This window comes from Neomonachus schauinslandi, chromosome 12 (assembly GCF_002201575.2).
Source record: "Neomonachus schauinslandi chromosome 12, ASM220157v2, whole genome shotgun sequence".
Lineage (NCBI taxonomy): Eukaryota > Metazoa > Chordata > Mammalia > Carnivora > Phocidae > Neomonachus > Neomonachus schauinslandi.
The window spans coordinates 39722471-39737388 of NC_058414.1; the positions used below are offsets into that span (position 1 = coordinate 39722471).

Genomic DNA, 14918 nt, shown 5'->3' on the forward strand with positions numbered 1-14918 from the left:
TCAAACTCGGTGTCAGGCCCCAGCGTGGAGAGGGAAAGCCTTCCTCTTCGTGTTGTGTCTCCTTGCTGTGTTGTGTGCGCTCAGCACAAACGGGGGGGGCTGCCACACCCTCTCTTGGCGCCCCCCACCTCCCAGGCCCTTTGTGCATGCCCTGATAGTTAACTGCGGCCTTTCAAGCTTATCTTTCAAAACCTTCACAGTTGTTACAACGTTCCTCCAGGGGAAACGTAATCTGTCAGAAAGTTGTGTTTACTTTAGAAGAACCTGTCAAATGTAGCCACTTTGGTGTTGTTCTGATAATACATATGTACATCTTAACACATTCTGGTGAGGCAGAATTTGGGAGTTATTTCTTATGTATGTTTGAAGTGGATGGTTGACTTCTAACAGGTCATTGCCAGGTGTATTTCTATAGTCTTTGAAGAATTCCATTTTAATAAAAAACTGAAAAGCCGTTTCTGAACTCAAAAAAAAAAAAAAAAAATCTCTCGCTTGCTTGCTCTCTCTCTGCCCCTCCCCCCACTCATGCTTTCTCTCTCTCTCTCTCTCTCAAAAACAAACAAACAAACTTTGGTAAAACCTGTAAATGAAAAATTGAATTATAGTTCTATTCTTTCTGAAGAAAATATAATAGTCATAGTCCTAAGACAAGGTGACCAAAAAAATGTTGGGAAAGGTTGAGAAGCTATTATTTGGGGGGGTTTGGTGTGTTGTTTTTGGTGTGGCATTTGTCAGTTTTTAAAAAATTGTATTTTGTTACGATTTCTTTTCTCATTCTAAATATTCATGTTTATGTTTAACTTTGTATTATTTTTCTTAAAGAGAATGCCTGAAATTATTTAAGTTTCAGGTCCCACAAAGCCTAAGTGAGCCCCTGAATAGGAGGCAAAGCACAAGTTAAAAGACCTCATTTCTCCAGTTATAGTTTGGGCCTGTTTCCTACTCTGTGTCTGGTGGAACAGCTAATTAATGCCCTTTTCTTTCAAATATGTTGCTGTTGAAGAAAATTAAATTAATAAAATTAAATCAAAAGGAATGTCTAGGACTCCTGTTAGAATTGGAAACTAATTACTGATCTTGAAAAAGACCACAAGAGGTTTTGTGCGTATGTGTATTATTTAGTGCAAAGGGTAATTTTTAAGAACACAAATCATGTATAGATGTGGAAAGGTAAATATATATTTGTGATTACTTGTGGGTTCTGTTTTGAAACTAATAATTAGTTTTAATTTCATATTCAAAATAATGAATGGCAATGTAATGTGATGGAAATGTAATTGGCCTAGTCTTGCAATACATACTGGAAGGATAGGCAATGCATTCTGTTGGTTCTGATCAGCCACATTTGTATTTTTATACACTTACTCTTCAGGTCTCTACAAATGAGAGTAACTTTTAAGAAATATAAAATAAGAAGAAACCTACATGTATGAGCTAGAGGAACCAAATCATTAATCCTATTTTTCATTCTAGAAAACATAAGTCATTATCATTTACTTGATAGCAATACCCACAATGCATGAGATAATATTCTCACACTGAACTGATACAAGTTCAAGCCAGAAAGATGACTTTTAATAGCTTATTTAGATTATCACCAAGTAGGCACCATCTGTTCAGAATATTACAAAACCAGAAAGGGTTTTTTCTTCTTTTTTTACTGAAGTGTAATTAACATACAATGTTATATTAGTTTCAGGTGCACAACATATTGATTTGACAATTCTATCCATTACTCAGTGCTCACCATGATAAGCCTCGTCATCACCTGTCACCAAACAACATTATTACAATATTATCCCCTATATTCCTTATGCTCCTTGTACTTTTCATCTCTGTGACTTACTTGTATTTTACAACTGGAAGTTTGTATCTCTTCATCCCTTTTACCTATTTTTCCCATTCCCCCATCCACTTGCCGTCTGGCAACCACGAGTTTGTTCTCTGTCTTTAAGAGTCTGCTGAGGGTTGCTCGATGGTAGGAGGGATGGGGTGGCTGGGTGATAAACATTGGGGAGGGTATGTGCTATGGTGAGTGCTGTGAGTTGTGTAAAACTGTTGAATCATAGACCTGTACCTCTGAAACAAATAATACGTTATAGGTTAAAAAAAAAAAAAAGAAGAAGAAGAAGAAGAAGATAGCAGGAGGGGAAGAATGAAGGGGGGAAATCGGAGGGGGAGATGAACCATGAGAGACTATGGACTCTGAGAAACAAACTGAGGGTTCTAGAGGGGAGGGAGGGTGGGGGGATGGGTTAGCCTGGTGATGGGTATTAAGGAGGGCACGTACTGCATGGAGCACTGGGTGTTATTTGCAAACAATGAATCATGGAACACTACATCAAAAACTTATCATGTAATGTATGGTGATTAACATAATAATAAATTTTTAAAAAGACTCTGCTTTTTGTTTCTTTCTTTCTTTATTTTTTTAGATGCCACATAGAAGTGAAATCATATGGTATTTGTCTTTCTCTGTCTGACTTATTTCACTTACATAGTACCCTCTAGGTCTATCCATGTTGTCACAAATGGCAAGACTTCATTCTTTTTTCTAAGGTTGAGTGATATTCCATTATATATATATATATATATATATATATATATATATATATATACACACACACACACACACACACATGCCCCACATCTTCTTTATCCGTCCGTCAGTGGACATTTGTGTTGTTTCCATATCTTGGCTATTGTAAATAATGCTTCAAAAACAGGAATGCATAAATTTTCTCAAATTAGTATTTTTGTTTTCTTTGGGTAAATACCCAGTAGTGGAATTACTGGATCATATGGCATTTTTATTTCTATTTTTTTAAGAAAGCTTCATACTGTTTTCCACAGTGGTTGCACCAGTTTACATTCCCATCAACAGTGCACAAGGGTTCCCTTTTCTCCACATCCTCTCCAATATGTTATTTCTTGCTGTTTTGATATCAGCCATTCTGACTAGTGTAAAAATAATAATTGTTATTGTGGTTTTGATTTGCATTTCCCTGATGATTAGTGATGTTGAGCATTTTTTCATGTCTGTTGCCCATCTGTATGTCTTTTTTTGGGAAATGTCTATTCAGGTCCCCTGCCCATTTTTTAATTGGATAATGTTTTTTGGTGTTGAGTTGTATGAGTTCTTTATACACTTTAGATATTAGCACCTTATCAGATATATCATTTGCAAATATTTTCTCCCATTCACCAGGTTGCCTTTTTGTTTGTTGATTGTTCCCTTTTCTGTGCAAAAGCTTTTAATTTTGGTATAGTTCACTTTTTAGTTACTTTTGCTTTGTTTCCCTTGCCTCAGGAGATATATCCATAAATATGTTGCTAAGGGTAATGTCCAATTTCTTTTAGGAGTTTTATGGTTTCAGGTTTCACATTTAGGTCTTTAATCCATTTTGAAGTTATTTTTGTTTATGGTGTAAGAAAGTGACCCAGTTTCATTCTTTTGCATGTAGCTGTCCAGTTTTCCCAACACCATTTATTGAAAAGATTGTCCTTTCTCCATTGTATATTCTTACCTTCTCCTTATAGATTAACTAACTATATAGGTGTAGGTTTATCTCTGGGCTCTCTATCCTGTTCCATTGATCTATATGTCTATTTTTGCGCAAGTACCATACTGTTTTGATTACTACAGCTTTGTAGTATATCATAAAATCTGGGATTGTGATACCTCTGGCTCTGTTCTAATTTCTCAAGACTGTTTTGGCTATTTGAGGTTTTTTTGTGGTTCCACACAAATTTTAGGATTATTTTTTCTAGTTCTGTGAAAAATGCTATTAGTATTTTGACAGGGATCACACTGAATCTGTGCATTGCTTTGAATAGTATCAACATTTTAACAATATTAATTCTTTTAATCCATGGGCATGGTAGACCTTTCCATTTATTTGTGTCATTTTCAACTTCTAGAAAAAGTTCTTTTGAAGCCCCAGGGATAAAGCAATAGCCAAGTCATTCATTCAAGACATATTTGATGTTTTTTGCTTATTGCTGTATTCCTGGACAGTACCTGTAGGTATTCAATAAACAGAGCTTGCCATGTGGCTGTACCAGAACACTGAAGTACATTACAGTTTACGTAAATGGTACCCCCTATAATTGTGTTGTGTTCAACATGTGACCAAATTTGGTGGCTCTGAAAATCATTTTTTGGATAAATGTATGAATGAATAGATGAATGAATGAAACATGGTGCGAGACTTCCATTTGTTTCCCCCATACCAGGCACTAAAGATAGGCAGAGGAATAAGACAGTCCCCCAATTTAAAACACTCCTCAGTTAACAAGGAGAGACTGTTCAATTAGACTATAATAAATGTTACATCTGCTAATATAGAGATATGAAAAATTCCAAGGTAGTAATTGAAGCTGCTTAAGGAGGTTGAGGAATCTTCCCAGAGGCAGTGACATTTGAGCTGGGTAAGGAATTTTGCTAAGCAAAATAGGAAAGGAAAGGCATTCATAAAAGAAGAGGGAGGAGGAGGAGGAGGAGGGAGAGGAAGAGGAGGAGGTGGGGAACAAGAAAAAGAACAGCCTGATTCAAAACCTGTAGTGGTGAAAATATGGATAGATTGGGAACCAGTGTACCATGAGTGTGGTGTGACTGAGGTGTAGACATCATCAGAAGTGGCAGGAGATACAGCTAGAAAGGTTGCCTCTGAAATGTAAAGGGACTGTAATCTTACTGATCTCTGAATTCTCCAAAGTGCTGAATACAATGCCTAATTTCTAATTAGTGCTTAGATCCTTAGTAGGATGGATGGATACATGCAAAATCTGAGCAAGCTTATTCACCCTGGCTCAACACTGTTACAGTCAGTAATAACCTTAAATCTTCTTTTAATACTAATGAATTGCTTTTTATAATGTTCAAAAAAATAATTTCCCCGTAGATATTTTGAGACACAAACATCTTGGATTTGTATGTTAGTAAACCTAATTTGCTGGAAGAATTTGTCACTCCTAAATTAATAATATATACTCAATGAAACTATAGCTAATTTTATAATACCTCCCTTGTAAGAATTTTTATTGGATTCTTCTTGGATAATGTCTAAAAATGAATGTGCCTCTGTGGTTCAAAATCTTGTTACAACATAAAAAATAAACTCTCAGATTCTTTCTGATGCCCAAGTCATGCTTAATAGTTCATTAATATGGCATTAACTTTTATACATCTCATGTTAAAATGCAAATCCAGTGAGAGACTTGGGTAGTAAAATGTGAAGTGTACAAAAGGAAAAACAGGAATTTGCCTAAGTTTAAACTAAATAAAAAGAAAGAAAAGAAAAAGCAAATGTAAGGGAAATCACACCATGAGCAGCCCCATCTGTGGAGTACACTCCTTCCCAGCTGGGCCTGGGATTCTCCAATCCCGTCCAGAGATCCAACAAAGCTGAAGGTACTAACCAATAGGAAAGATCCCAGGACACTCTTCATCTATGTGGGTTGGAGATTCCCTTCTCCAACTTAGGGTAGCCTGGAATGGGGAAACTGTCAGGGATTAGTAGGACCCCCAGTGGCATGAGTTAAACCAAAATGGCACTCACTGCAAAGTCTCTGAAAATAAGATTGTCATTGGAAACACAGTCCACAAATGTATGATAGGATCTGCATGATAAATCTAAATAGGAAACTTCCTGATAAAATTAAAATTTTAAGTAGCATCCACAGTCTCCTGACATAATAGCTAAAATATCCTGGATATAATAAAACATCTTCTGTTATACCAAGGACCAAAAAAATCACAACCCGAATATGAGAAGACAATCAACTGACAGCAACATTAAAATGAATTTGATATTCAAACTACCCAATAAGAATTATAAAAATGATTCAACATGCAATTTTAAATTCTCTTGAAATAAATGAATGCATGGAAAGTCTCAGGAAAGAAATGAAAAATTTAAAAAAAGAACAAAATTACAGAACCAAAAAGTACCCTAACAGAAATTTTTAAAGTCCTCTCTGGATAGTCTTAATAGTAAAGATGACAGAAGATAGAATTGGTTAACTTGAGGAAAAATCAACAGATTTTACCTAATCCAAACTACAGAAAGAAAATAGATTAAAAAAAAAAAAAGAACTGAAACTTAGAAACCTGTGGGACAATAATGAAAGATCCAACATTCATCTCATTGGAGTCTTAGAAGGAGAAGAGAAAAGAAGTGGGGCTGAGACAGTACTCAATTAAATAATAGGTGAAACTTTCCAAATTTGGTTAAAGACATAAAATCATAGATTCAAAAAGCTGAACAAACCCCAAATAGGAGAAATGTAAAGAAATCTATACCAAGACATATCAAAACTAAATTCTGAAAACTAAAGATTAAAAAAAAAAAGCTTTGAAACAGCCAGAGAGAAATAGCATATTACTTATAAGAAAAATTCAAATGACAGTGGATTTATAATCTGAAAACTTAGTGGCTGGACAGAAGTAGCATACCTTTCAAGTGTTAAAAGAACTGTCAACTATGAATTTGATACCCATCAGAACTATCATTTAGGACTAAAGGGAAATAAAATTCACAGCTACAACATCCCTCAACCCCTAACAACTGATAGAACTACCAGACAGAAAATCCATAAGGATATAGAAGAACTGAACAACATAATCAACCAACAGGATCTGAACAACATACATAGAATACTTCACCCAACCACAGCAGAATAGACATTTTTTTTAAAGCATTCATAAACTATTTCCCATGATAGACCATATCCTGGGCCATGAAACAAACCTCAACAGATTTCAAGTAATTGAAATTTTGCAGTGTATGTTCTCTGACAAAAGTAAAATCAAACTAGAAATCAATAATAGAAAGATGATAGAAGAATCTCTAAACACTTAGATCTTAAACAAAATACTCCTAAATAATTGCTATGTCAAAGAAGAAGCCTGAAAGAAAATAAAAATATACATATAATTGAATGAATATGAAAATACAACATATCAAAATATATGGGAACATCTAAAGTAGTATTGAGAGGAAAAGCCATAGTACTATGTGTACAATTTAGAAAAGAGGGAAGATCTAAAATAAAAATCTAAATCACTGCTTAAAGGAACTAGGGAAAAAAACATAGAAAAAATTAAATCCAAAGCAAACAGATGGTAGGAAATAATAAGAGCAGATATCAGTGAACTTGAAAACAGGAAACAATAGGACAAATCAATAAAGAAAAAGAAGCTGGTTCCTTGAAAAAAATAAATATGATTAACTTCCACCAAGGCTGACAAATACAAAAAGAGAAAAACACAAATCATTGATATTAAGACTAAAATAAGGGAGATCATTAAAGATCCTGTAGCCATTAAAAAAGAATACTATAAACAACTTTATGTTTATAAATTTGAAAGCTTAGAAGAAATGGAGCAATTCTTCAAAAAACCACAAACTAGCAAAACCCAAGCAAGAGGAAATTAAAATAATTTGATTAGTCTATAATAATTAAAGAAGTTTAATTTATAACTAAAAATCTCCTGAAAATTAATCTCTAGGGCCAGATAGTTTCAATGGAGAAGTCTCTCAAACATTTAAAGAATTAAAATGAATTTTGCACCATGTGTTCCAGAAAATAAAAAGAGATTATACCCCCCCCACTCATTTTATGAGGTCAGCATTGCTCTGCCGCCAAAAGCAGAAAAAGACAATAGAAAAAAGAAGACTAAAAAATGAAGATCTCTCATGAACTTAGAAGCCAAAATCCTCAACAAGATATTAGCAAATCAAATCCAATAATATATAAGAAGAATTATACACCATGACCAAGTGGGACTTATTCTAGGTATGTAAGGTTGGTTCAACATTTGAAAATCATTCAATGTAGGGGCTCCTGGGTGGCTTAGTCAGTGAAGTGTCTACCTTTGACTCGGGTCATGATCCTAGGGTCCTGGGATTGAGCCCCATGTCAAGCTCCCTGCTCAGTGGGGAGCCTGCTTCTCCCTCTCCCTCTGCCCCTACCCCTGCTTGTGCTCTGTCTCTCTCTCTCTCACTCTGCACTCTCTCTTTCAAATAATAAATAAAATCTTTAAAATAAGAAAATCATTCAATGTAAACTATTATAGCAGGCAGATAAAGAAAAAAAAATGATCATATTAATTGACATAGGAAAACACCTCACAGAATCTGATACCCATTTATGATAAAAACTCTCAGCAAGTTAGAACCAGAGAGGAATATTTCAACTGGATATAAGCAGCTATAAAAATTTTATAGCACATAATATTTAATGGTGAATAGCTAAATGGTTCTCTAATCTTAGGAGTAAGGCAAGGATGTCCACTCTTATCATTCCCATTCGATAGGATATTGAATATTCTGGCAACTGAAATAATGCAAGAAAAGGAAATAAAAGGTAGGTATATTGGGAAGGAACAAATAAAACTGTCCTTATTTGCAGACAAGTGATTCTCTATGTATAATCTTTTTTTTTTTAATTTTTTTTTTTTTTTATTCATGAGAGACAGAGAGAGAGAGGCAGAGGAGAAGCAGGCTCCCAAGGAGCAGGGAGCCCGATGCGGGACTCTATCCCAGGACTCCGGGATCATGACCTGAGCCGAAGGCAGACGCTTAACCATCTGAGCCACTCAGGCACCCTCTCTATGTATAATCTTAAAGAATCACCAAAATCTCCTAAAATTATGAAATGAGATAAGTGCTCAGGATACAAGATCAACACACAAAAATCAATAACATTTCTATATACTAACAAAGATGATGTGGAAACCAATATTAAAAATATACTTCCATTTACAATCACTACAAAGAAAGTAAAGTATTTATATAGGGATGAACTTAAAACATGTACAGAATCTATATGACAAAAATTACAAAATGCCAACTTAAGAAAAAAAAAATCAAAGAACATCTAAATAAATGGAGAGGCTTACTGTGTTCATGAATTGCAAGACTCAACATAGTAATGATGTTTATTTTCCCCAAATTGATCTATAGGTTTATAGCAATTCCCATCAAAATTCCAGCAAGATTTTTTTTGTAGAAATAGTTAGGCCTATTCTAAAATTTATTTGGAAGGAACAGGCCCTATAATAGTTAAAACACTACTAAAAAAATAAAGTGAGAAGAATCATTGTACCTGATTTGAAGATTCATTATATAGCTATGGAAATCAAGAGTGTATAGTGATGGCAGAGAAATGGACAGATAGATCAATGGAATAGAATTGAGAACCCAGAGATAGATGCAACATGAATATGTCTGACTGATTTTTTGCAAAAGTACAAAAACAATTCAGTGGACAAAGAATAGCCCTTTCAATGAATGATGCTGAAGCAATTGGATATCCATAGGCAAAAATAAAATAAAATAAAATAATAAAATAAAATAAAACAAAGCAAAATAAAAATAAAAACAAATCCCCAAAACAACTTCGAACCCAAACAAAAACAAAAACAGCAAACAACAAAAAATAACAAAGTCATTGACTTAAATCTCACATCTTGTATGAAAATTAACGCAAAATGGATTGTGGTCTTAAATGTAAACGTAAAACTATAAAACATTTAGGAAAAAAACACAGAAAATAATCTTTGGGATATAAGACTAGAAAGGACTGGACCAAGAAAGAGTTCAGTCTGATGCCAAAAGCGTAATGCACTAAAGGAAAAAGTTATAACTTGGATTTCATCAAAACTCAAAACTTTTGTTCTGCAAAAGACTCTGGGAGGTAGATATAAAGACAAGCTACAGACTGGCAGAAAATATTTGCCAATCACATATCTGACAAAGGACTATTATCTAGAATACATAAAGAACTCTCAAAACTCAGCAGTAAAACAAACAAAAAATCCAATAAAAATGGTAAAATATTATGAATAGACATTTCTCCCCAAAGGATATAAAGATAACAAATAAGCACAAGAAAATATGTACAATATCATTAGCCTTAGGGAAATTAAATTAAAACCACAATGAGATATCACTACACACCTACTGGAATGGCTAAAACAAAAAATTGATGACAACATTAAATGCTGGTAAAGATGCAGATAAACTGGATCACTAGTACATTATCCGTGGGAATGTAAAATGGTATGCTCTTTCTGGAAAAGAGTTTAGCAGTTCCTTTTAAAGCTAAACATACAACTACTATATGACCCAGCAATTGATCCCAAAGGAATGAAGCATGTTCACACAAAACAATATGCACAAATGTTCATAGCAGATTTACTCATAAATTCCAGAAACTGAAAACAACCCAGATGCCTTTCAATAAACAGTTAAATGGACTGTGGTACATTCATACTTCGCAATAACTATTCAGCAATAAAAAGAAACAAACTATTGATAAATGCAACAACTTGGGTTGAATTTTTTTTTTAACATTTAAAGATGTATACTTCAATAAGCATATAAACAATTAGGTAAGCTTGTGGAGAAGCTGACCAAGATACGTATATTAGGAGATACAATTGTCCATCTAAATTTTCTAGATTTTTTTTTTTTGTAGAGTATTTATTCAAGTTGTTTACTATATAATTTCTCGTGTGCCATTTTGGAAGTCCTTTATTGTAAAGACTAGTCTTTTGTCTGATGACAGACAGCAGCCACACTGTCAGTGATTATGATAAATTCCATTTCTTCTTGAGATACAAGTTTCCTTCTGGATTTCTGAGGTAATGTTTTTATTATTTCTGCAGTGTCTGGTGCATCAGCGAATCTGGGGATTTACTTCCCTTAGAATGCTGTGAAATTGAAGAAGAGTGAGATGGTAGTCCTGCTGATCTCAAAACTTCTGATACGTTAGGTTTAGGATTGTCTCTTTTGTCAGGGAATCTTATTAATGGAGTATGTGGCTTGACTACCTGAACGACCCTGCTGGCAGACGCCATCTTGCTGCCCATCCTTGGGCTGAATTTTGAGGCAATGATGCTGAGTAAAAAAAGTGAATCCCCAAATATTGGGATTTCATGATTTTATTTATATACTTTTTGATCTGTTTATGCAACATTCTTGAAATGGCAAGGTTGTATAGATAAGGAACAGATTGGTGGTTGCCAGGGGTTAGTGGCAGATATGGAGTTGGGGGAAGGGAGGGAGGTGTGTGTCTATAAAAGGGCAACAGGAGGGAACCTCATAGTGATGGAATAGTTCTTTATCTTCACTGTGCTGATGTCAATATCCTGGTGTGTGATACTGTATTAAAGTTTTGCAAGATGTTACCATTGGGGGAAATCAGGCAAAGGATACAGCGGATCTCAATGTATTATTTCTTACAACTGCATATCTACAATTATTTCAAAATAAAAAGTTTAATTAAACAATTGCAGAGAACAATAAACCTTTGGGGGATGAAAAAGGTAGAGACTAAACTAAATGACCTTTCTGGATCTTTCCAAAGTTTTATAGATCATTTTCTCCACTTTCAGTGATGCCTAAAGTGGTCACCTTATATCTTCTCTAAGAAGTGACTTGCTCCCCCATTTCCTGTGTAACCTCTGACCTATGAACTGTACTGGGCAGAAGCTGGTGTGGACACTGAATAGCTCTGTGGTCTTGGCTCCATTTTTCTCCCTGGGTCTCTGAATCAGCTGTAATATAAGAAAGCATAGAGACCTCTAGAGACTCTTTTGGCTTCAAAATCCTAGAATTCCAATCTATTTATTCATTTATTTATTTTATAATTATGTTCAGTTAGCCAACATATAGTACATTATTAGTTTTTGATGTAGTGTTCAGTGATTCATTAGTTGTGTATAACAGCCAGTTTATTTTTTATTTAGCTTCTACAACCAATAGAAGTGAAAAAAAGTCAAATCCCAAGGCCTTTCACACCCTTTCCACATTAACTCCATCTCTGCCAACTTGTTTGATTCCCAGCAGGCTCTTACCACCTTAGGCCAGGAAATGCCAAGCCCATTTTCCAAGTTACTGTCTGCCTAAAGAGGAACAATAGCATAGCTGTGGGTCCTGAAAACTGAAACCTGAAAAAGGAGGTGAAAACAAACCGTGGTCTTTATACAACATGAAGCAGCCCCCTGAAGGTGCCCATTCCTCATCAGTGTATATGTGGGGTCACTTCCTTTGCAGATTTTCATTGTGGGAACAAAATAGTCTCAGCTGAGGTCTCAGATGGATGACAACTACATGTGTGAAGCTGGAAGGAGGAAAAATGCTATTTCATTACTACCTGTTGTGTTTCCTGTTCCCACAATCAGCATGCCTGGCGTCTACAATGCTGGCTTCTTTGAAAAATATATATTAAATTATTTCAGAAAACCATGCAGCAGATGCTCTGTATCTGCAGGGAACAGGAGAGAGCAAGCTGGCCCCCGGACTGAAATCTATGGCTACCACGAATCAAATCCCTGTTACGATGGAGGTGAACTGGGCACAGCTCCAGAAGGTCAGTGAAGGATGTTGACAGGGAATAGAGAATTTGAAACAAAAAAACAAGAAAACGAAAAAAAGGAGAAGAGATAGATAAACCCCTGAATGACTCACATTGCCTCAACAGAATATCCTGTTACATTGATAGGACGCTCCCAAACTTTTTACTGCCCACACTGTCTTTATTATTTTTGCCAGGAGTCTCAAGTTTTAAAAGACTATTTCTTTTCAATGAAATAAATTGCACTGATTAGATAACAATACTTTCATTCTCCATTTTGAATTAGACAACAACATATAATTGCAAGGCCTTTCTGGTCAGAACGAGCGTAAACAGGTAAAGCTGATTAAATTCATATTGAAAGAAAAGAAACGTGTTACTTTATTTACTCTGTAGTTTTATCATAGGTATATATAAAATGTTTGTTTTCTTCTAAATAATGAAATTAATATGAAGACCATAGGTTAAGAAAGGTGGGATTATTTTAGAAATGCTCTTTTGGCACAGAACACTCACGATAATAAAGTTACAGCTCTCAAGCTACCTAAAATGCCCAGCTCAGAGCTTTGGGCATGAGGTGATTAAAATGAGCACTGCTGGAGTGTTTGAAATAGTTCAGATGTTAGTTCAAATCCCAGACTCGCTATTTACCTTGTGTGTCACCGAGGGACTTATCCTCTGTAAATCTTAATTTCCTAGTCACAAAACTGGGACAGTTATATCTGTGTCTTATAATAGATGCTCAAGAAATTACAGCTAAGCCTACTGTTGGATGATCATGGGTCGAACAACAAATGATAGCCCCAAACAGATACATCTAGGTGGGGTAAGTCAAGCATCTTTTATAAAGTTATTTTTACATGTATCCTCCCTTTATTTCCATCTTATTCTGGTTTTCCTTTCTAGAACCAGGGCTAGAAGCTGGGACATAAAGGGAAGGACAGATGCAAAAGACTGGCAAGAGAGAGTCAGTGAATAAAAAGCTATCCACATAAGTCTCAACTGCTCATGATACTTTGAAATATCATGCTCTCTTGTTCTTTGCTTTTTAAGTTGAATATCTCAATTTTTCACTTGTCTCTCATTGTGGCACTTACGGGAATTTCCCAACCCAATGAATACTCTGTCCCTTTTCCTTTTTACCAGAACTCTGATTTTGTGCAGGGCAATGAAGAGCCCAGTTAACAATACCTCCCTCCTCACACCTCTTTACAGATTGAGCCAGAACTCATAGTAAAGTCTTGAGGTTTAATCTGAGTTGTGCATTTAGAACTTGCAGGCAAATCTTTCCTCAGTCCTCAGTTCTGACCAATGAGATTTAAGCAAATACCTATTAGGTGGATGTAAGAGAAAAGCTTTTTCCTCCCTGTTTAAAAAGGGATAGATTGAGGTCCTGGCGTTTGCCTGCAGCAAGATGACGGCGGTCTCAATGTCAGAGGCGCTGAGGCAAATGTTGTGGGGGAAAAGAGCAGTGGCTGTAGCTGCCATTTCCGTTTCCAGGGTTCCTATCAGGTCGTTAAGCACTTCCACATGGAGGCTGGCACAGGTCCAAGCTCGGGACACGCAACCCATAACAGTTGATGAAAAACTGGATATCACTACTTTAACTGGTGTTCCAGAAGAGCATATCAAAATTAGAAAAGTCAGGATCTTTGTTCCTGCTCACAATAACATGCAGTCTGGAGTAAATAACACAAAGAAATGGAAGATGGAGTTTGATACCAGGGAGCGATGGGAAAATCCTTTGATGGGTTGGGCATCAAGGGCTGATCCCTTGTCCAACATGGTTCTAACCTTCAGTACTAAAGAAGATGCAGGTGCCTTTGCAGAAAAAAATGGGTGGAGCTATGACATTGAAGAGAGGAAGGTTCCAAAACCCAAGTCCAAGTCTTATGGTGCAAATTTTTCTTGGAACAAAAGAACAAGAATATCCACAAAATAGGTTGGCACTGACTATATCTCTGTGCTTGACAGTGAATAAAGTCAGCTGTGCAGTATTTATAGTCCATGTATAATACATCTCTTAATCTCCTAATAAATTTGATCTTTAACCACAAATACATTTTATGGGGCCTATTTTAAATGTTTTTTGATGTCTCAAAGTGAACACGTTTCAACTGCCTATTTATAGAGGAGATTTGAGGTGATCATACCTCTAGGAAATTTCAGTACTTAAAATCTATTAAAAGGAATGCTTGAAATCAGCTGCAAAAAAAAAAAAAAAAGAAAGGGATAGATTGAGCTATTATGCACCTTCTCCTTTCACCATTCCCACACCTTTTTACTGACTGAAACGCAGTCACAATGCCTAGAGATGGAGCAGACATCTTCTGGCCAAGGAAACAAAGGCTACACGTCAAGGACAGGAGAGCAGGGAGTGGACTGCATGCCGCTGATGTAATCCTGTTTGATATTTTTGTTTAGCTTGATTCCAAGACTCCTCATCAAGTGGATGGCTCTATTTTAGGGACTTAATATGTCACAGAAGCACCCAGACCCAAGAACAATGTTCCAAGCATGGTAGACTAGACCAGAGGACTAAAGAAATCTCC

The 14918-nt window shown here is 35.7% G+C and overlaps 1 protein-coding gene and 1 pseudogene across 1 annotated transcript; one reads left to right on the plus strand and one right to left on the minus strand.

Annotated features, from left to right (window-relative positions):
* Positions 1–10553: 10553 nt before the first annotated feature.
* LOC110579892 lies at positions 10554–10879 on the minus strand (annotated as a pseudogene).
* Positions 10880–13774: 2895 nt separating this feature from the next.
* LOC110580048 (NADH dehydrogenase [ubiquinone] iron-sulfur protein 4, mitochondrial-like) lies at positions 13775–14312 on the plus strand. Its single transcript, XM_044920093.1, has one exon. It carries the CDS (start codon positions 13781–13783, stop codon positions 14306–14308), a length of 528 nt encoding a protein of 175 aa, XP_044776028.1. The 5' UTR covers positions 13775–13780; the 3' UTR covers positions 14309–14312.
* The last annotated feature ends 606 nt before the right edge of the window (positions 14313–14918 follow it).

Coding starts and splice junctions, on each gene's coding strand:
- LOC110580048 (XM_044920093.1), top strand. CDS start 13,781: ATGACGGCGGTCTCAATGTCAGAGGCGCTGAGGCAAATGTTGTGGGGG.